The sequence below is a fragment of the Trachurus trachurus genome (genome assembly GCF_905171665.1).
Source record: "Trachurus trachurus genome assembly, chromosome: 11".
NCBI classification, from domain to species: Eukaryota; Metazoa; Chordata; class Actinopteri; order Carangiformes; family Carangidae; genus Trachurus; species Trachurus trachurus.
Genome location: NC_139904.1, coordinates 7,340,098 through 7,363,861, shown reverse-complemented (window position 1 = coordinate 7,363,861; position 23,764 = coordinate 7,340,098). Strand labels below are relative to the sequence as shown.

Below are 23,764 nucleotides of genomic sequence, written 5' to 3'. Positions count from 1 at the left end.
TTATTTCTGCCTGTTATCTGCCTATATTACATCCCCTCTTTTTTTAGTGTGTCATATACAGGTAGACGCCTATTTTTATCTTCAGCATTTCCTCAGTGCCAGTATACAAGATTTATGACAGCATCTCATCAGTTCCTCTTATTTCTATTGCTTTTATTTATCACTAGGTCATCAATTGTTCCGTGTGTGTACATGTGAGTGTGTGTGGGAGTCGAGTTTGGTATTTTTATTTCTTTTGTTCTCTGTTTTATATCGCTTGTGGCTTCTAGGAAAATGACTTCATTACTACGAGTGCAAATCACGTTACTTAGGGTTAATTTCATAATTAAACCAATTAAACCTGTTTGTGTGTTCAGGTTTGGCACACAGCAAAATACCAGGGGCTGAAGTCTGGCACTTTTTTCTGGCCTGGATCAGACGTTAAAATCAACGGCAGCTTCCCAAACATCTACCGTCCTTACAACGGGTAAGACTGCAGCTGATGACTGTGAACTATGAACCACATGTTAACTATCAGAGATGTAGCTTTTGCACTACTACTCACCACAAAGCATGTCCTGTGTTTGTATGTATACATGTTAGCAATTACATTTTGGCTTTTAGCTCTCATTCTAAAAATTCAAGAAACCAAAGTTCCAGCCTCTGTGTTTTTCTCCAAACCAAACATGCACCTCCGCCCTTTCAAACGTCTTGCATGTGAAATCAATCGGGCAAATAGACAAACAAATAGATTTCTAACAAAGGAGGATCATTTCCAAAGACTGACCTCAAAAAACCTTAACTGAAGCACATTGAGAATATCTTTTATCACTTGTTTAATCAGAGAGTCGTATTGTTGACTGTAATGTAATATGAGTGCATGTACAGTCCACTGATAATGATACTGGCGATGGTTGATAATATGGTACCATGAAAGTGGTTATTGCAGTAAAAAGATTAACAGGACCTGAGCTAATAAAACAATTTACAAGACAGACAAGGCAGAGTGTGTTTTTGTGGCTCTGCGTGGGAGTGAAGGTTTCAGGGCACAAATGTTATCAGCTCAAATGCTAAATTCATTACCCTTCATGCTTCCCTGACATTTTTTTTGGTATCACCTCTTTAGGATCTTCACATTCTTCCATTGGATTCTCCCATGGAGTTCACTGAGCTCATTACTCATAATATTAATAGTTTCTCATCGTGGCGTTTCGGCCGCTAGGTGTGTCTCCAGACCTGCTGGTTCCTATTACGTAAAGCTATGGTCTACGATTTGAAAGATTGATCATTATAATAGTGTCCTTTAAAGCAGAAGTAAGTGATATATTTGTGTTAATATAAGTCTTAAATAGTTATATCTTCCGACAGCAATCACTTACATAGAGTGTTTGGTCTGAAACACGGGTCTGTCAGTCACTCTGCTCTGCTCTGAGCCGAGGAGAAAACATTTATCGTATCCTACAGTTTTTATCCAATGAGGAGAGAGAACGGCATGCAGGGCTGTGTGTGCAGCCAATGAACGCCGTGAATGAGGCGACGTAGGGACGAGGACTGTTATGGTGCGTTCAAGGAAACTCGTATTTTTCCGACCGTGAAGTCGTACCAGTTCGATCTGGTAGCCTACGAGATCACCGGTCGGAAGTTACGAGTGGCCGTTATAGTGACTTTCACCGGTAAAACAGGTCGGAAAAACACGAGTGGGTTGCCTGGAACGCTACAAAGTCGGAAGTTGTGACTTGAAGCTGTAATTTACGATTTCAAAAGCCTGCCTGGAACGCAGCATTAGCGAAAACGACCGGACCACTTACTTCTGCTTTAATTAACGGCCCTATACTGTAGCATGACCTACACAATGTGAAGAGCAAAAGGAACGAAAAAATCCATTCTCTCTCACAGCTGCAGGCCTGCAGAGAAATTGACCAATAGGAGCCATGTGGCCCAGAAATCAACATATCTTTCTCATCGTCTTTCAGATCGCAGACCATAGCTTTAAAGACTGGAACGATTGAATAGCTGTAATTTTAAACAAATATTACAACAGGAGGAAATAGTATGCACATCAGAACTAATTTCAGCAGCCAATTAATCCACAATGAGTGAGTATTTGGTGTGTGAGTCAATAGTTTGGTGTTTGTGTTCTAGATGATGGATGAACATGTTACTCAGTGTTGGTCATCCACTGCAGCTCTGTGGTATATAGGCATAAGGTGCATCACTGTACATTGAACAACCGTACTTGTCCGTGTGGTGGTTTCTAGTCTTTTCATGAGGTTTTATTGCCAAAATATGGTATTGACTTTCCTTCAAATATTGGCTGCAGGATTTAGAAGTGGAGTCCAGCTCCTCCCTTTTTTTTCCAATAAAATTCCCTCAGATCTTTATGGTTTGGGGTTGGGCATCCATTCAGACCAATCATCAGCAACAATATCAGCATTACAGTATTTTTGCAGCATCTGTGAGCAGCATGTTCTCATGAATTCAATGCGGGAGACTGAGACAGCCACTAAAGCTCCCTCCGTGACAGTTTTTTGGGTCTATGGCTCTTTGATTTGTTCTGTTGGTGGCAGATTCTGAAATATTAGATATCTAGATCCATCAGACCAGGATTATTTCCAGTCTTCAACTGTTTAGACTTCATGATCCTTGGGTTTCTCTTCTTCTGCTGTTGTAGTCCATCAACCTCAAACATGCTTGTTCATTATGAGGTTTTTCTGATCAACTAAGATGGTTATTTGAGTGACAATGACTCCAGACTATAACCCAAAACTGTAGCTTTGTTGTTCCCTCTATTTTGAGTCTGAAATCTATCCAAACCAACAACCCAGGTATGGTTGTTTGGAAATGGTTGGTAAAGACCATTTAAAGATTGTCCGTCCGCCTTATTCTTGTGAATGCAACTTCGCAGTCTTCTACAATTTAGTGGTCAAAGATCTACAGTTGAGTCAAGATCATTGTGACCTCACAAAACATATTTTTGTCAAAAACTAAAGAATTCATACTCTAATTGTGAATTATTCTATTTGAACACTCTTCTTATCTTGTGCCGGTGAGTGAAAACATCCTACCCCCTGAGGACACTAAGAGCTCAATCCAAAATACCTCAGTTTGTGCATCATAACTGTTGCCGTTGCCAAACATGCAGCCCAGTGACTTGACGTCACGCCCACTGGTTGAGACACAAGAAATCACTTATCTGAATTAAGTGTTTCTCCTCCTGAAGATTTCATGTTTACCTCTGACATCTCTTTATTCTTGTTTCTTTTAGTAAAGTGCCATTTGAAGAGAGAGTGTTCACTGTGCTCAAATGGCTGCAGCTGCCTGACGATGAAAGGTTGGTTCCTCTGGTTCATTTTAACCTGTTGGTGATGATTGTCTTTGATTCTCCGAATAGTAGCTACTAGTTAAAATGCTCTTGTTTGGATATTTTGATGCCTAAAGAGTCAGTAAAGATCACCTTTCCCATCAGGCCAGATTTCTACACGTTGTATCTGGAGGAGCCTGATAAGTCTGGACACAGCTTTGGTCCAGTCAGTGGAGGGGTAAGGTCACATGACTCACTTAATTACACAAGTTGGTAAAATAAATACATAAATAAACCAATGATTATGTGATTAAAACATACCTCCTTTGATCAAACAAAAACAATTCCCATCCCCATAGTGCAATTACAGATACAGATCCATTAGCCTCGTCAATGCTACTCCTTGTCATACGTGATTACACATAAGGCCTTGTAGCACAAATAAAAAGTCTGAAGTCCTTTAATAGGCCACAGATTAAAGATCTCAATAAAGATTAGTATTTCTAATAACACCATTAAAACCTCATCACATGCTTTATGAGACTTATAGCTCGGACAGTCATGTAGTGAACTTTGCTTGTTTGGCTTTGCTAAAGGTGCAGAGACACGTGAGCAGATCTACTGGGATTTTTTTGGGGGGAGGGATTATTTATTTATTTACAGCATGCAGTTTACCTGATCCATACAGATCACTATTTTTAGCTGTATAATATGGGGTTATATAAAGAGAGCCATGATAAACCATCACAGGTGCTTACAGTAATGTGTTACCTGATCAAACCTCTCCCTGACCACTCATTCGTTGTCGGATTGCACAAAGTAATGCTAATTTCATCAACATTGTTTGGATAAACTTTATTTTAATCAATATTTGACAGAATCCACCAGGGTTTCCAGTGTGGGTATATACATGTACATCAAAGGTTATGGCCATACAGATCAGATCTGATAACATAAATAAAACAATAAAGATTCATATGGACGTTGTCAAACCAACAGTTTATGGACGAGAAATAGATAATCTTGCTCCACCAGATTATTGTCTATAACTGTATACAGGAGAGTATCTGCCTCTCCCCAGTCTGATCAAAGAGGAGTGCGACAGTGGTTTAGAGAGCAGGACGCAAGAACATGTATCAAGAAGTGTTTAGAGCTGTGACCAAACATGGCAGCCCTGTTTAAATACAATTTAAAGTGTATCTGCTCACAAATTCAGCTGGTTAGTTATGCTGCTAGAAAATGGTTAACCTTATCTAAACAGGCCATCCAGACTAACAGTGAGCTCATGCACTGTCCTTGTCAAAGTTTCACTGGAAGGATGAAGCCTATATGCACATTCACATTCACACATGACGCTTGACATATATTTCAAATCAGTGTGAATAACAATAAAATGTAGCTTTGAAAGTGGTGTTGAAGTTGAGGAAGAAAGCCCTTGTGGAGCAACTGGGGAGCCCTTTTCTGGTCATTTACAGCCACTAAAACCTAAAGCAGTAGAGTATGGTTCTTCCTCGTATAATCGTGCGGCCTCTGTTAAATATTTACAATGTAAGTAAGCAGGTTATATCGGAATCTCTTTTTGTGGATCTTAGATAAAAACCTCTTTAAACGGGGACTTGTTTTCACTAGAGACCAAACTGCTCGTAGCCTAACAAAGAATGTGAACAATATAGCAGGACAACAAGTTGAAGAGGTTTGGTGAGCACTTAATAGAAGGCAAGGCAAGGCAAGGCAATTTTATTTGTATAGCCCGTTTTTACAAACAGTTTGTCTCAAAGGGCTTCACATGGCATCGAACAACATCCTCTGTCCTTAGACCCTCACATCGACTGAGGAAAAACTCCATGGAAAACCCTTTTAACAGGGAAAAATCGGAGAAACCTCAGGGTGAGCAACAGAGGAGGGATCCCTCACCCAGGACGGACAGACGTGCAATAGATGTTGTTAAAAAACCAAAAGAAAAATCTAAGTTTTGAGTTGAAATGACGAAAGGCTGCTAGCTTGTTGATCAACTGGCATGAGCCGCTGAGCTTCCACGCCTTTTGTTCCAAGGAACTGAGCAGAAATAGATTTGATTATTTTCCGTTGATATGGTCTGATAAATTTGTATGTGCTTACATAACTGTCAAGATGATGTGAAGTATTGGTAATAAAGAAAGAGAAAGTAAAATAATAAAGGCATTAATAATTAATAAAGTAATTACACTTCAACACTTTTCCTGCATTTAATCCTACAAGGAGGCGACTGAGTCTCCTCTATGGTCACCAGGTGGTGGTGTGGTCACACAGTATGCAATGTATTACAGTAAATGATGCATGACAGTTGGTGAATAAAACATCAGCCTCCGTCTTTATGGATGGTCCCACCCCATCATAGCCTGGGAGACCACAAGGGGTCGCAGGGTGCAGGGTGTTGACACTTCAGTCACCATGACAAATCTGCGGCCTCCTCCCACTAGAGAGCTGTGTGGTGGTTGACTGACTGTCTGGGGAATATTTACACTGATGTTTTTATTGTGAAGGCCACATCATCCAAAACCAACTTCTGCTACCCTGTCACTACTTAGTCAACAGTTATAACTAACTACAATAACTGAATTGTTCATTACAGTGTATGAGAGTATACTGAGGCTGTTATGAAAGCCACGGGAATGCTTGGTTGATGCTGACGAGAAGAGAGCTTCCTGTCAGACTTTTTTTTTACAAGGTTACTTTGGGTGGGTGGTTGGATTTGGGACCAGTGGTTTTCTGAGAAAGTGTGATCAAGCTCCTTGAAACTGCAAAGGTTGGCTTGTGGTTTTTGAGCTGCCTCAAAATGTTCAAGTAGTAGGGGATAAAGGTTTTACCAGTGTTGGGCACATTACTTTAAAAAAAATAATTAGTTAGTTACTAGTTACTTTCCCTTACTGAGTTAGAAATTGCGTTTATTAATTAATTAATTACCAGGAAAAGTAACTATTGCGTTACTTTTTGCCAAATTACTTAAGACTTCTCTCCCTAACCCCTGTTTATCTGGAATTAACCAACTTGCTTGAGTCAAGTAACGCTGACCCATGGCGCCTCTTATTGTCAGTAACGGTAACGGCGTTGTAACGGGGGAAACGGTAACTTTTTTGACTACTCGTTACTGAAAAAAGAAGCGCCGTTTATTGTAACGCAGTTATTCCCATCACTGGGTTTTACTGGTAGGCTGTGTTTTCAGTTGTGAAACAGGAAACCAGTGTGGGATGTTCAATTTTAAACAGAAATCTTGGGGTATTTGGTCGGCATGATATTTGGATTTGACTGCTCGATAGTGTATTTGAACTTTTTGCAGTGATCCAGGCCTGATCATGTGATCTATCCTCTTAATGTTGCATTACATGAGAAGAATTACCTGACCAAGTGCTGTTATTTGATTTGTGAAGCCATTTCGAAAGCTTTGGGCCAAATATCGGATCAGTGGATAAATCAAAACCCACAGCAGCTGAACTATCAACAATGCAGCTCTTGTTTGAGGAGGTGAGCACATAATGAGATAATGCTGGAGCAGATTATTACTGGGAAGAGTAAGTCAGTGGTGTCTGACCTCAGATTATTCCAGTAGACTCATGAAGGTTATTATGAATACATTTTCCCATAATTTCTATGACTGCTGTAGTGTCATCATCAACCCATCACCAGCACCTAATTCTGAAACCATATCATTTTGCTACAGTAATACTTCGCTTGTCTTGTTGTCTCCCTCACTGCAGATACGTTTCAAAATGAGTTGCAGTAGCTGGGATGGGTGTTTTGTTTGTGGTTTGGAAAGAGCCTAAAATGAAGTAACTGGATCCTATTGGGTAATTGGATAAGATGTCAACTGCATTTTCTAAGGGAACTGCATTCTTTTCGCACCCTCTATTTCCAGTCTGTGGGGGGGGGGGGGGGGGGGGGGGGGGTAATAACCAGGATTCAAAAGAAAAAATACCGGAGAAGGAGACGGAATGAAATGTTCCAAAATAGCAGATGTGTTCCAAGTATCTAGTAAAGGCCTGGAGGATGAAATGTTAAGCAGGAGTGTAGCTTGGGGGATATTAAATTTGGCTAGCACAGCTAACAACTATACAAAAATAATAATGAAAATATGACATTTTTGTATTGATTCTCCAATTTTGAAGCAGCAGGGAAAACATGGCCACCGGTGTGAACACTGGCACTGCAAAATGTTCTTAATGGTGATGATAGGAGGCAGTTTGCAGGGGCAAGTTCCCAGAAGTTAAACTTAACCTCTGCCAGATGGCCATCTACCCACCAACTGGAATCTGTGTTGGCACAGCTACATGAAAACACCTGAGGGAATCCACTGATGGATGAGTATCTTCAACAAACCACACCAATCAACACTTGTCATCCAAAAAGCCCATCTCACGACACACTTTCAAGCTGTTGAAACCTCCATCCTGTTTGTCATTCACACGCGTCAAGTTTCTGAAAACACTGCGGTGAACAAAGAGACAAAAGTTATAGACGTCTCACAGCTGTGGTCAATAACTCTGAACTCCCATTCAGAGATTTCGTTGGAAAGTTTGATGTGTTTAGTGGCAACGAGCCAGCAGTTAACTGAGAAGCCAAACAGACTGCGAGGTACAGTACAGTCCCAAAGAGTCAGTGATACAGTTTGAATGGAATCTGCACTTTGTAATATCTGCTAAATGCTGAGATTTACTGTATGTCATCTCATTTGCTTGGCTTGAACTCTGGAGTTTCCTTTGCTAACAAGTGTGTTTACAGTCGGGGAAGTGTGTGTGTGTGTGTGTGTGTGTGTGTGTGTGTGTGTGTGTGTGTGTGTGTGTGTGTGTGTGTGTGTGTGTGTGTGTGTGTGTGTGTGTGTGTGTGTGTGTGTGTCGTAGACTGTAAAAAATATGGACGAAGCATCTGTAACATCACCCATTGGTTTTGGGGAGTCGTTTTTGTGACTCAAATATGGCGGCCTGAACAGCGCCATGTTGGATTGGCCGGCCGAGAACCGCCGAGAACCCGCCCACTGGCCTCGAAGCAGCTGTCCACGGACCGCTCCGGACCTGTCACTCAACGTTTCCGCGCCCTAATTGGCCAGAATTTTAAACCTAATAATAGTAAAACGGTAGAGTTAAAAAAAAATTCACCCCCCTCAGAGTGTGTGCGGGGGTAGAAACTATCGGTTGAGACCAAAAAACGTAATGGCACCAGGCTTTGATCATGTTTATTGAGGATGTAAAATCGTCGATTTTAACATGGGGGTCTATGGAGATTTGCTGCTTTCTGGTACCAGCCCCCAGAGGAAGCCGAGGGGATTGCAGTTTTTTGAACGCGGAAGTGAGCTTCACTTCTCAGACCGACAAATGCCCCCTTGGTGTGTGTCCACAGTGAGGGTAAAACTACGGATAAAACGACTTCAAAGAAACCTTGTTCTGCAAATGACCACACCATTTGATGTGTATGTGTTTGTGTTTGTTTCATTTTTGTTCTTTAGCTGGTTGATGCGCTCCAGGGTGTGGATAAGGTCATCGGTCATCTCATGAACGGCCTTAAGCAGATCGGCCTGCACCGCTGTCTCAACATCATCATCGTGGCTGATCATGGTAACACACAACACACAATAACAAGGCCTTGGAAACTCAGTGGATCCCATTATTCTTTTAAAAACCACACACATCCACTTAAACTCAGTCATTCAACAAATTTAGCTAATTTCTTCCATATGACATCGTTATCACTGCACACAAGATGATCTCAGGCCAAACTATAGAAGCAGGAATGTCTGTCTCTGTCTTTAAAAATCCTTTGAAGGCTCATCTCTCCAAAGTGCACCTCCGCTACAAACTCCCTTTTAAACCTTAACTTGCCTAATAACTTATGCACATACCGTACATTTCTTGCTCTGCACCATACTGAACAGATTTAGTGCTAATTCATAGGTTTCAACTGCACTGCACTTTTAGCATTGTCCTTCACTTGTAAGTCATTTGTGTAAACCAGGGGTTTAAGAGAGTGAGCCCCCCCTTAATGAAAAATAAATAAATAAATAACACATGAAACCTATTTATTATCAGTTACTATGACCTAAACAATATTTAATTAATTAAACATAAATTGGTCTTTCCTGTAGAACTGCTAGAACTAGCTTGTTTCTCAGCATATGTTACTTATTAACATAATAAAGCACTGACAAATAAGCCTGATGTAAACATAAAACTCTGTAACACACTCATCACACAAGCCAGCTACATGTTCTCCTTGTGTGATCACCTGGGAAGCAGAAAGCTTATTAATGTTTTGGGACTCCGGATGGAAACTAGCACTAGCTGCTACAATCCGGCACATTTACATGTTTTTATATGTCCATTAATGTGCATTGTCCCACCCAAATAAACCAATAAATAAAATAAAAATAAATTAATTAATGAAATGCACCGAGGCGACTGTGACAGGTCGCCGCTGTCCGTCTCGTCAGCTGTTCAGTATGTATGCAGCAAGACACGCTGTAGGCTACTGTGGGCAAAGTGGTATCACGACATCTCAACCTTGAAGTCCTTAATGCGGGAAATCTGATACAAAAGTGTCACACTGATGTAGAGATTTCAAACATTTGTTAGAACATGTTCATCTATTCAGAGGAGTTTGTTCAGAAACAGCTTCTTATCGCAGGTCAACTGACACCACTTTCTCCCCATAGTACATTCCCATAGTGTCTCAGTGCTTCAGTGCGTCTGTTGAAGCTCAGCATCCATGGACTTCAATGGGGCAGAATTGTTTTTTTCACTTCAAGGCCTGGACGCTGGGTTTCTGCATGATAATTGGAGGATCTGTCTAAAGGCTATATAAATAAATAGACCAATTTTATGGTGCAGGCTGAAAATGAGTTTCCCCTCTTTGAAAGACTAACAGCTGACATTTATGTGGTGCATTCAGGAACCTTCAATATAAAACTTGAGTCGGATGCTGAAAAATTATAGAATTTATAAACGTCTGTACGTTAAGAAACAAAATTCAGAAGTGTCATGAAGTAAAAAATGTAAAAACTGTGCTCAAACACCCGAAATCAACACCATGTTCCCTCAGTAGCTGTAATCATATTGCTGTTACAGGTATGGAGGACACAAGCTGTGACAGGAAGGAGGTGCTGCAGGAGCTGGTAGGAGATGTCGAGAAATATTACGTCACCGAGGGGCCATTCGGACGCATCAGAGCCATAAACAAAGACACAGTCTGTGAGTAAATACACAAAGAGCAGTGTGATGAGCCACACAGCATAAAGGTCTGATGTGAGAAAATTTGAAAAAGCTTTTGTGACCTAATCTTCACTCATCAACTCTGCAAGAAACATGTGATGTGGAAAGACATGCGAAAACAAGACACCTGATTATGAGGACAGTGTCAGTGACTGTACTGGTTAGAGATATGGATGAATGGGTTCCTGTTTTTCAAAGAGCAATTGTATTTTTGGTTACTATCCGTGGTACCTGTTTATTCTTGAATGAACATCCGTGACATTGATTGATTGATTTATTTGTCCATTCCACAAAACATTAACATACACAAACAAGTCAGAATTTCATGATCAATATGGGCGAAAGGGCGAAGGCAGAAGCAAAGCTTATTAATGCCTACCCTGTTTACAGGAAGAAAAATTACAATAACAAAACAAAACAAAATTTGTAGGAAAATTACACTCGAAGAGTAGAGTAAGTAAAGTGAATAGTATCAAAACGAAACAAACATAACCACCATTTAGTAATAATAATTTTCTTGCTTTATGCTAGTGTTAAATATTTATTCAATACATTGATTTTAAACATCCTTTTGAATTGGGTAATAGTTGTGCATGATTTTAATTCATTGTCAAGGCTATTCCATAATTTTAGATTTACATTCAATGACTATATCAGTCAAACAAAGCATCTGGGTGTTTTCATCAGCATCAAAATAGATGCTGATGAAAACTCTCCAGTGATGAAGAAAAATCATGTGGACCTTCAACACGTCTCTGTTAGAAACAACACACCAAGTAGCCTATGATGTTGTGGAATCTCTGATAGGCTTCATGGGAAAAAAGCATGTGAATGCCTCAGTGCAAGCTATTTGTTCTGTTCTGTCCTGGAAACCAGATCTAGAGATGCGGGAATCATTGACTTTGGAAAACACTGTAACATTTTATAGTTTATACTTAAAGCAGAAGTAAGCGATCCGGTCGTTTTGGCTAATGCGCTAATGCGTTCCAGGCAGGCTTTTGAAACCGTAAATTACAGCTTCAAGTCACAACTTACGACTTTGTAGCGTTCCAGGCAACCCACTCGTGTTTTTCCGACCTGTTTTACCGGTGAAAGTCACTATAACGGCCACTCGTAACTTCCGACCCGTGAACTCATACCAGATCGAACTGGTACAACTTCACAGGTCGGAAAAACACGAGTTACGAGTTGCCTTGAACGCACCATAACAGTCCTCGTCCCTACGTCACCACATTCACGGCGTCCCTTGGCTGCACACACAGCCCTGCATGCCGTTCTCTCTCCTCATTGGATAAAAATTGTAGGATACGATAAATGTTTTCTCCTCGGCTCAGAGCAGAGCAGAGTGACTGACAGACCCGTGTTTCGGTCCAAACACTCTATGTAAGTGATTGCTGTTGGAAGATATAACTATTTAAGACTTATATTAACACAAATATATCACTTACTTCTGCTTTAACTCTCTCCTTGAGAAGAACCAGGCGTCACAGGAACAGTTGGTTAGTTTATTAGAGCACCACTATTTAGGATTCGTAGTACTGGTGCTCTGGTTGAGAAGAGCAGCTGTCTGCGCGGTATTGCCTACGTGAATTTGTTGCAGCCTGTGCGAACCTGCACAGGCCTCAGCGGCGGGACAGTGCATCCTATTAAGTGTTTTTCTACCACTAACATGAGTTTAGAAACATTATTTTAAGGTCGAAAAACTACATACTGTTGCTTTAAAAGCCTCCATCATTGCATGACCAAGAAACAACCTAAGGCTTTAAGGAATCACTGGAGCATCTTAACGCTATAGTAATAGCATTTTTATAGAGCACGCGATGATGAGATTTCAGGGTGATGGCAGGGAGATGCTGTGGGAACGGTCGGTCAGTCATGAAAGCCAAGTGTTCACTCACTATTTCCACCGGCAATTTGAAAGTTCAGTGTTGCAAAAAAGACACAAAACAATATAAATGTTTACAAAATCTAGGCCAGTGACAATACTTGGAAGATTACATCCAATTCTTATAGCAGGTTTGTTTTAATGTGACAGTCGATCAGATAACTGTAATGCATTGGTAAACATTGAGGCTTTGAAGGCAGGACTGTTGACTTCACTCTTCTGTCCTTTCAACAGTGGACTCGGCTGGACTTGTTGCCAACATGACTGTGAGTACACGCTCAAGGGTATTTAGGAAATCAAGACTGGAATTGACACAACACAACAAACAATTAGAAATTGCATTTTTTCTTTCAACTGGAAGCTCAGTGTAAACAATTTTCATCAGGCTTCAGAGAAAAACAATGTGGTCATTGGTTAATGATCCGAGTCTGCTAAAGAACAGATTCATCCCTCATATGTGGTCCGAATCAGTTTGGCACTTATTTGCATAGTCCTGCTCAAAACAAACAAAACAAAACAGACGTGGGTGAAAAAACAAACTTTTTAGTTGAGTTAATGATGCATATTGGAGCTATTAGTTTTAGTGCAACAGAGAAAATCGAGTCAATGCCCGACGTGTTTCTGTGATGTCAACAGTGTAAGAAGCCGGAGCAGAAGATCAAACCGTACCTGAAGGCCAACCTGCCAAAGCGCCTCCACTTCGCCAAAAGTCGTCGCATTGAAGACGTCAATGTCCTGGTGGATCCAAAATGGCTGTTTGAGAGGTAAACGGTTATTATTCATCTTCAAGTCTCCTGGGGTTTAAGCAACATCTGACACAATTACTGTAAGACTCAGAGACTGAGAATCACATAAACGGTGGGAAGAGGGTTTATATGGTATTTTTAAACTGTCCGGGTGATGCATAAGCCACATCTGAATGTTTTCAGAATGAACAGGGCGACCCCCCCACAGGGTTTCAACAGACCATCCACTCATAGAACCCAGTCAACCTAAATTCCCACATCTCGCCTGTAATCAAAGCTCTTCTGCTGAAGGCTTATATCGTCTGATACACTCACTCCTTCAAACTCTACGCACTCACTTCCTCAGTTGACTTCTCTGCTATAACTGAAGAACTCTGCTGTGCCCCCTGCAGATATCCTGGGTCTCTCACTTTCTGCGCTGGCGGAGCTCATGGCTACGACAACGATGTTGAGAGCATGCATGTGAGTTTTCCTCTCTTCCGCCATCTCTAAAATCCAAAAATAAAGTATCTCTCTCATTAGCATGAGCAATTCTTGATGCTTTTCCTCCATCTTGTCCACCATTGCCACATCTGCACTGAGGTTAAAGTTTGAAATCTCTCCCTGCCTCCTGTCTTGCAGGCCATGTTTGTCAGTTATGGACCCAAGTTTAAATCCAAGACAGAAATTGAACCGTTCTCCAATGTTGAGCTTTATAATCTCATGTGTGGTAAGTTATTGGCTGTTTCTAAACAATTCTGAAATCAGATGAATCTGCAGACAAAAAAACATTAAAGTGAATATTTTTCTCCAATTGTTTATCTTCTTTAAACTCTGTCAGGTGAAGTTTGGTGAAGTCGCCACCGATCCACCTCCTTGTTTTCACCTGTTAACGTTCACTGCTACAGTACAATAGCGACATAAACACCACCAACTGAATATAAATGTAATGGATTAGTTGTGTTTTGTAGCGTTGCTGAAGCCGAAGTCAAACCAAGGTCTTAATGAGGGTTCACCTGTAATGTACTTACACAAAACTCACCAGTTATTGTCCTGCACAGATTTGCTGCAGATATCTCCCATTGACAACAACGGGACCCATGGCAGTATGAACCACGTCCTGAAGGAGGCCTTCTATACGCCGCTGCCCCCCCAGGAGCAGAGCAGGCCTGGTCAGTGCCCGCTGGTCAGCCTCGAGCCTGCAGACCTGGGATGCAGCTGTTCAGACTTGGTGGGTGTTACTATTCCATCATTTTTTTTTATTCCAAGGGAGAACGAAAATGTCCTTTATCCTATCACACAGGTTATGCTATTAAAAAATGGCATCAAACTTTCAGAGCATTTACTATATAAACCATCTATATTTCCTGTGCCTTCCTTTGGCCAACCAGAACAGAGCCAGCTTTTTAGGATGACCTGCAATAACACTGCCTGTTTCAGCTGCGCAGCTGTGTTAACAGGCATACAGATGGTGAAGACTGTGAATCAGAGTTAAACTAATGAACCAAAAGAACAGAGCTAGGGAATGACCAGAAATGAGCCCATTGGAATATATGTGACGTTTCTTTGGCACATATTCCCACTTGCATCCAGGTATAATTCGTTTTCCAAAATCAGTGACTCATAGATGTGCTTCCAGCTCAAATCTTAAAATCACTGTTGTTCATTCAACAAACCTAGTATATTGACAATAACCGTATTGTAATTAAAAAGTGTGGTTGCCACAACAATGATATCAACAGACATCCTATTCATAAAGAATGCTGAATGCATTGTGGGATGGTAAATGGAAAGTCACAAAATTGATAGTTTTGCAAGACAAAGCTCTGCAAACATCTGGTTCTGGTCAATGAGCCTCTGAAATCTGTGAAACGTTGTATGAACAAGCTCAGGCCTAATAGACCCTTTAGCTTTATTCAGCAATAAGGAATCACTGCTATAATCGTCGTTATGGTGCCTGTGTTCATTCAACATTCAATCTTGCAGATTTGTGATTTATTTTGAGCCTAAATTTGTTTTATTTGACTTCATACTACACTTGATGGGTGGGACAGTGGGTGTTAAGGGGTTTTAAATAGCCATCTGACATTGACTTCAGTATCCCGGTTTTGATCAAATTCGGGATATGGTGTTGACATGAACTTAGAGAAACCTGGTTATTCAGTATCCTCGTATACATGATAAATACCAGTATCCCAGTTTCTGATTACTGTGTCTTATGTGCACATGCATATTTCATGTTTATTGTTTACAGCAGGAAGTGCAACAAATTGGAAATCTGTACAAATCAGAAAATGTACAAATTAAAAATGCTGCCATGTTATATAACTTAATAAAGTAAAATAAAATGTAACCGGGTAAATCGAGAGCCTTCAAACCAGGACCTTCAGCATGTACTGGGGCGGTTTGCAGCCGAGTGTGAAGCAGCTGGGATGAGAATCAGCACCTCCAAGTCCAAGTCCAAGGTTCTTGACCAGAAAAAGGTGGCTTGCCCCCTCCAGGTCGGAGGAGAACTCCTGCCTCAAGTGGAGAAGTTGAAGTATCTAGGAGAAGTTTAATTATGAGATAAAGAAAAAGGAAATGTCTATAAATCTGCTCTTGCTGTGTCAAAACAAACAAATGATGGTAGTACAGTGGTTAGAGCAGTTACCTTCCACATGGGAGGCTGAGGATCGAAACCCGGGTGGGGTATATCTGTTGTTATCGTTCTTGTCTTGTATATTAGGCCACTGTACATTATTAGCCGGCCGGGGAAAACACCGGCCCATATTAACTCGTGTTTGTGTTTGACTTCCTGCCCGGCCTGACACGATCGCTCACGGAAAATAGACCGGATGAAACGATCGCTGCAGGCCACGAGCCGGTGGTGCGTCTGGCGTGTATGAGCGACACAATCGGTTAACATGGGCCGGTGTGTCCCCCGCCGGGGAAACAAAACATGAACGATAACAATACATACCCCACCAGGGTTTCGATCCTCGGTCTCCCGTGTGGAAGGTAACTGCTTTAAAGCAGTACTAAAGAACTTTCAGTTTTGGTTGAGTTTGGCGGCGCCTGTGGACCAAAGCGGTAGTGTTTTGCCTGAAGGAAGACTCCATTTCCCATGAACACTAGCGTGAAGCCCTGTAAATATCCTGCATTAAAATTAACAAAAGACATCAAAACTAAGTTTCTGTTTCCAGTGGATCATTTCAAAGTGAAAACACAAACATAATCCATTGCTAAAGTGCTGTTTTGCCTGTTCCCTCCTTGTTGTGACTCGCAAAAGTGAAAGTGAAGGAAGACTCCATTTCCCATGAACACTAGCGTGAGAGCAGGGTTCCTACCATGCTCCTCAAAGCTGCTTAGTGCCAGAGAAAGAGATACAGACCCCCTCAGACCACGACAGAGGTGTCATTCAACTTGTTGTAAGTCGATGTATCATCACAAAAGTTATGAAAATATTTTATGAAGGTTGAAAAGTTCCTTAGTGTTGGTTTAACCACTGTACTACCATAATAATCATTTGTTTATACAGCAAGAACGGATTTATAGACATTTCCTTATTCTTTATCTCATAATTACGACATCAGGAGATAAGGTGTCTAATTTTTTTTTTATACAGTAAATGCAACGCGCTTCCGTACTTTCACATTGAGAAGGCCGATCAAGGTGATAACCTCCCCCTGGATTCTCAACCTCTTCACCTTCCTGTGCGGATCCATCTGCGTCAGTCATTGTAAACTCATTGATCTGCCGTGGAAGCTGAAGTCACAAAGAAAGACGTTTCTGTTCCTCTGAACCCCCTCCCACCCCGCCCCTGTTGCTTTCCTGCCCAGTCAGCTGTGGATCCAGCTGCTCACTCAACATCAGACAGCTGTGCACACACACTATGTTGGTCCTAACATCAGAGGTTTCTCATCTTGGTTCGTGAAAGGTGGAAGAAAATACAAGGGCACACACTCACTCTTCTAAACCTCGGAGGCAACCCGCAGCTGCGTCATCAGTAGATTGTTGGATCGATGCTGTTTGTTTTTTTCAGCTCATGAGTGATTAAAAAAATATACTACAAAAGAACAGACACATTCCCAGTGGCCAGAGCAGACTGCTGAAAAACCAATTGTCTGAAGTTGACTCAAAGAGATCGTACAGAGTTCATTAAAGGGATACTTCACCCAAAATTGATAATTCACTAATTTTCTACTCACTGTCATGCCAAGGAAGGGTTCGGAGAACTTTCAGAGGGGGGTCCGGCCGGCAGCGGATTTTCATGTAATGGCGGCTGACAGAGTTCACTTTTGAAGCCACAACTTTTCCATGTGACGGCTTCAGGACACTTGGGTCAGTACAGACGAGCTGTATGGAGGTATCTGGATGTTTCATAGTGGGTTTCAAAGGAGGTTAAATCGAAAACAACTGGACCCAGTTGGGTCCAGTTGTTTTCGATTTAACCTCCTTTGAAATACTATGACCTGGACAAATGAGAATATGCACCGGCTTCATAGTGGGTGTTTTGGACGATTCAAAAGTGAACTCTATCCACCGCCATTATATGAAAATCCAGTCAGACCCCCCCCCCCGGAACTCCAAAAGCGTTTTGATGACTCTGAAAGTTCTCCAAACCCTTGCTTGGCATGACGGTGAGTATTTTGGGTGAAGTATCCCTTTAAAGCAGTACTAAAGAACTTTTAGTTTTGGTTGAGTTTGGCGGCGCCTGTGGACCAAAGCGGTAGTGTTTTGCCTGAAGGAAGACTCCATTTCCCATGAACACTAGCGTGAAGCCCTGTAAATATCCTGCATTAAAATTAACAGAAGACATCAAAACTAAGTTTCTGTTTCCAGTGGATCATTTCAAAGTGAAAACACAAACATAATCCATTGCTAAAGTGCCGTTTTGCCTGTTCCCTCCTTGTTGTGACTCGTGAAAGTGAAAGTAAAGTGAGAGCCGGGTTCCTACCATGCTCCTCAAAGCTGCTTAGTGCCAGAGAAAGAGATACAGACCCCCTCAGACCACGACAGAGGTGTCATTCAACTTGTTGTAAGTCGATGTATCATCACAAAAGTTATGAAAATATTTTATGAAGGTTGAAAAGTTACTTAGTGCTGCTTTAAACATGTCACTTGTTTACTGGTCTTACCTCACACTACACATGTTCACTGTATTTACCTTTTAACTTGATATATACAATGTATCTGTGCTGTTCTCTTTGTCCCATAGGGAAAATACAAACTTCCAATGATTTCTATTGACATCATGAGTTTTGTGTATGTTCTCTGTTCAGAGCGGAAACGCCATAAACAGCCGTCTGAATCTGACAACTGAAGAAAGTAAGTCACTTTGATGATTTCCTTTCTAAGTTTACTTGAGTTTGGCTAATGCAAAGAGAATCAACAAATTAAAACGAAAAACAAAGTACTTGATTCTTTGCTTTCACTCTTTCAGAATCTGCTGCAGAGGAGAAGCACTTGTTGTTCGGTCGTCCCCGGATGCTGCAGCCCAACCAGAGCTACTGCCTCCTCCACCAGGAGGGCTTCGTCAGCGGCTACAGCTCCGAGGCCCTGATGCCTCTGTGGAGCTCCTTCACCGTCGACAAACCGGTGAATACTCAACATTTACAATTAAAATACTCCAAATGTTTTAAATCTGAATCTCACAAAATTACATCAGGATGATTTGTCCATGATTTGTACATTTCCAGCTGACACAAAGTCTGATTTACGGCAATTTTTTATTTTATTTTAACCATTGCTTCACCACTAACATTTTGTAAAACAGGATTTTACAGGATTGCACGGAGTTCATGGTTTGAATCTTTGTGTGTATGTGTCATTAACAACAGTGAGTGTTTGCATAAGACAGTGTAAGAATTTATTGAAATCATCCTGCTGGAAAAGGTTTGCTGTTTGCCAAGCTTCAGATGATGAATAGTTTAAATCTTTGAATCATGTATCCATCTCGAGACCATACTTCACCTATGTGACCGTAAACTTTAGTGATACGTTGAACACATATTTAAATTTTAAACATTTTGTTAATTTTTTGTTGCCTCAGAACAGAATACTTTCTGTTTCAAATCTGTTGAATATGAACATAATTTCTATGTGACAGGGTTCAGAACACCATAAATCTGAAGGTTTGCCGTGTGATAATTCAATGAATTACAAATGAATCAATGAATTACATTAAACAAATAACTTAATCACTTCCCAATGCAGAAATTCTGCCACTGACAAACAAATACTAATGTATGTGTAAGTCAATCAATTTAGAATCAAATATTGTCCTTAGTCATAATTAAGATTAGAATAAGAATGTGCACCGTGGTGTGTCGTATCAATATTACCATAAAAGGAGAGTTGTTTTGCTTTTTTTTCAGGCCGAGAGGATGAAGTTATTCAGCAGTGTCAACCTGTTATCACTGTATACATAGCTGACCTCAGTCAAGGTCTACTCGCCAATGTTTTCTTCTGGCCTTCAGCTGTCTAACACAGTTTACATTTACAGATAGAGACTGGAGATTACTTCCCCACTTGTACTGTATCTTTCTCTCAGCAGTCCTTTTATTAAGTGATTTCCATGTGGTATCATTCAGTTTTCTGGGACTTGCTGAACTGGAATTTCATCTGATTTCTATTTTTCCCAAATGGATGGTCAAAGAAAAAAAAAAACCCAACTGGGTCCAGAGTGCTCAGGAAGTTTTTTTCAGTATCTAGAGAGGGTGCTCTTTGGTTAGGGACATAAATTTACAAAGAACTGATGGAAAAACCCTAGCAAAAATTAAAAAGCCGTTATTAGGATGGCTACATGACGAAATGGTAAAAATGGAGAAAAAAAATACCATGCCTCACCCATAGACAGCTCTTTGAACATAGAATGGAGATTGAATATACATATGATAAGTGAAAAAAATACACAGGATCAAAGAGATAAACAGTCAGGTACACGTCACAGTTTCTCTCAAAGAACACAGGTGTAAGACTTCAGATAGGTCATAAGAAAGGATTGAAGTGAACTTCCCCAGTCAGTTTATGTCTGGAGCTGAGTATATCTGATGTCAATGATCGATTTACAAAGAACATTTCCCTCGTTCACAGTTAAGCTTTGAGCCGCTGCCGCCGGTGACACCCGACTGTTTGAGGGCTGATGTCAGAGTTCCAGCTTCCCAGAGTCCGAGATGCAATCAGTCTGACACAGCTGGAAATGTGACAAACGTCTTCCTCTACCCTCCTAGTATGTATCAGTCTGCATACACACACACAGTCATCTATTCAAGAGTGTTTTGTCTCTTTGGTTCAGCAGGATGTGAATGTCTTTTCAGCTGCTTCACTCACTTCCTCTGTCTCTCTCTCACACACACACACACACACCCTTGAATCTTAATTTCCACAGAATTTCAGCCGCTCCTCTTCCGTTCACACTTATGACAACAAGCGTGTGTAATTACTTTTCATCTGTCATGCATCTGCGACCAGAGGACCGTCACTCTGCCAAGTTCATTCAGAGCCGACAGTATAGAGTTAATTGACGTTTAGAGTTATGAGACTGCGAGGCTGAGAAGCGTCCTTTCTGTCTTATTCTTTTACTCTTATTGAGTTTCGTTCAAATTTTTCAACAAAAAAACAAAACCACAACAACGCAAAGCTCAGCAAAACACTGGTCCACAGAGTTGGCATCAATGCAAATGACAGAAATTTGTGATGAAGAAAAAGAAACACATTTCCATCCTTTTCCTTCAGTAAGATACAGTATTAAAATTATGATAATAATAAACGATAAGATCACAGGTGGAGTTCTTTATTCAACTAATATCAATCTACGTCCAGTTTAAACATGGAAACAAGTGACTGGAACTCACAATATAAGCCACAAAAAAAACAACCAAAAAACAATTAATTACCTGTCACTCACTGAGGCTTTTAGTCCTATAGAAATGATTTATTTGACAGATTTGACTGAAGTCATTGTTTATGTTGGGTGATATCCAGTGTCGTCACGCGCCCTGTGATACAGAAATGGCAGAAATCCAATGAGGAACTCATGTGTTTTGGTTTGTTCTGGTGCCATCATCCCAGATGCAGAACAGTGCTTTAGGCCATCATTGGGAAAGGAGTAAAGGAAGGTGGTGTTCAGTTTTTCATCACACTTTGTCTGAAGATTTAATTTGACATCCAATCTTGAAAATATAAACACACCCTAATTTCACACTTCCTTTCCAGACATTGAACAATTTTCCCCCACAGGCCAAACAATATGGCTTCTAAACGTCCGTGCCTGCAGTTCAAAAGCAGTTTGACAGCACCCACAAAAAGTGAGATAGATGACGTGAGATTCTTTGATCCATGCATGGCTCTCTTTAATTTTAGGTGGTTCCATTCGTTTCCGCAACAGAACCACTGGCATGCAAACAAACTTGTTGATTTCAGAATATTTTATGAAATGTTAACCTACCATCTGCTTTTCAACGAGACGTTAACATCTGTGTGATGACCTGTCGGGCAGTGGAGAGACACCACCTCCTCCTTTTGGTGTCGGCTCATATTCGATATCTGATGTGTGGTCTGTGTCTGCACAACCTGCTGAAATGGAACTCAAAATATGTGGCATTAGATGCAGCGATAAGAACAGACTTGAAATGACTAACAATGTGTGTTTCCTTGATGTCTCATGTATTGGTAGATAAGTAGGTCGGTAGGTAGGTAGGTGAACTTTATTATCCTATCCTAATATTGGCCTGTTTTTTACTACACATTCTCACAATGTAATCCAGCCTCATCTTGTTCTTCGCAGTGAGACCCAAACCAGCAGCCAAAAAATGTCAACATACACTCAATAAAACAGTAATAGAAAATCTTCATAGAACTTCTGTCAACAATGAACAAATGATATAATAGCTAAATGTGCAAATGATTCAAATACTCACTATATATCAGCAATAAAACTGAAACAAAATAAAATTGTATTTTCAGTCTGAGCCAATGGGGTGGTGAAATGCCGAAAAAAATGACATTGATCAAGAACAGAGCCTTCCAGATGTTAATGAAGCCTCCTCTCAGAAGAACTCATCACCATTTATCAAACCCATTGCATCATCGTCAGTCACGCTTTGCCTTTGAAGACATTACAATATTCAATAATTTCCATTTTGAGTTGCGCACATTTCCACAACAGCTGCGAAAACACTCATCAAGATGAAAGCAGCCACCAACCTACTAAACAGAGAAGCACGTGGCCTCTTGCATGACGCCTCTTGCTTATTAAAGTTCAATTTCATGTCCTGTTGATGTTGATTTTACGCAGCGTTGGGACACCTAGGCTACGTCAATTGTTTCAGCATGCCATTGGGATTTCAGAAATTATTCACCAATTTTTAATGAGTCATTTTCTACTGGATGAGCATTGCACACTCACATTTATGCAAAGTAGTGCCTGTTCTTATTATTTATGCACATTATAAATGCACAGACAAAGATGCTGGCTGGTCTTCAGTAAAATGCCTTTTTGGTTTCAGTGACAATTTTTTATTTTATTTTTTTTGCGGTTATACCAACTCTATGTAGTTTTGTTTGTGTTGGCACTGTTCACCTCATCCAGTTGGCAGATACAGTGAAACAAAAACACCTGCTCTCACTTCTCCAGAAGTTAGCTGCATTCCCCTTCTTCGTATGTCACTATTTTGGGGATGTGAATTTCACAGGAAGGTTTAGGCGTGTTGATTTTCTACAAAAATAGACACGTGTAGATACATGAGCGGTCTAATTATTTTTTTTCCTTAGTCACTTTGGGCTGCAGAGAAATCCTGTCGTCAGATAAAACCAGCACATGGTTCATTTCTCAGGAGGCAGGCTGAGGTTTTAAATGAGAACGACATAGACACAGTCGGCAAGCAAGGAAACGTCACTTCCGGTCAGGGCCGTGGGGGAAAACAAACCGTTTTCCCCATACACACTCATGCAAAAAGGCGGCATTTTAAACCTTTGTCAAACGCTTGTTCGCCGTCCTGTCTTAGTTTTAATCACATGTATATGCTGACAAAGAGCTATATATTAGAAAACTCATCACGATCTGGGTCGATTGCTGTCCGTACATCTTAAAATATAAAGTTTTCACAGCCATAGCCTACACCGAGTCAGCAGGGTCGGCAACCTTCACTTCCGGTCAGAGCGTTACACGTTTGGAGAAGATGAGCGAAGTTCCGATATAAAAGTTCAGGTTGTGGTTTTTGAATTTATTTGCGGTGCAAAATAATACACAATAACTCAGGCAGTGTCTACGAGTGTCTAGAGCCGGCCGGCGGCGACTAAGAGAGCGTCAGAGCCGTGGGGGAAGACAAATATGACTGACTGTGAAATACCTAATATTTTTAAATGTACGGACAACAATCGACCCAGATCGTGATGAGTTTCTAAAAATATAGCTCTCTGTCAGCATATACATGTGATTAAAACTAAGACAGGACGGCGAAAAAGCCTTTGACAAAGGTTTAAAATGCCGCGTTTTTGCATGAGTGTGTATGGGGGACACGGTTTGTTTTCCCCCACGGCCCTAACCGGAAGTGACGTTTCCTTGCTTGCCGACTGTGTCTATAGTGTTGCATTCAAGTGAATTACAGTTATTCCACATTTGAGTCCAGATTCATTTTCGCTGTATATAGTCAGATTT

At 40.9% G+C, this 23,764-nt stretch overlaps 1 protein-coding gene across 1 annotated transcript in view; it reads left to right on the top strand.

Annotated features, from left to right (window-relative positions):
- Window positions 1–23,764, top strand: part of LOC310993591 (venom phosphodiesterase CdcPDE) — a 42,824-nt gene that overhangs the window by 11,142 nt on the left and 7,918 nt on the right. Inside the window, exons 9-21 of the mRNA XM_083981988.1 lie at window positions 357–466; window positions 3,245–3,310; window positions 3,446–3,518; window positions 8,757–8,865; window positions 10,372–10,494; window positions 12,635–12,666; window positions 13,037–13,164; window positions 13,539–13,608; window positions 13,768–13,855; window positions 14,187–14,356; window positions 18,387–18,432; window positions 18,548–18,702; window positions 20,200–20,335. Coding sequence (XP_083838114.1) covers window positions 357–466; window positions 3,245–3,310; window positions 3,446–3,518; window positions 8,757–8,865; window positions 10,372–10,494; window positions 12,635–12,666; window positions 13,037–13,164; window positions 13,539–13,608; window positions 13,768–13,855; window positions 14,187–14,356; window positions 18,387–18,432; window positions 18,548–18,702; window positions 20,200–20,335 — 1,306 coding nt within the window. The remainder of the gene's footprint in view (window positions 1–356; window positions 467–3,244; window positions 3,311–3,445; window positions 3,519–8,756; window positions 8,866–10,371; window positions 10,495–12,634; window positions 12,667–13,036; window positions 13,165–13,538; window positions 13,609–13,767; window positions 13,856–14,186; window positions 14,357–18,386; window positions 18,433–18,547; window positions 18,703–20,199; window positions 20,336–23,764) is intronic.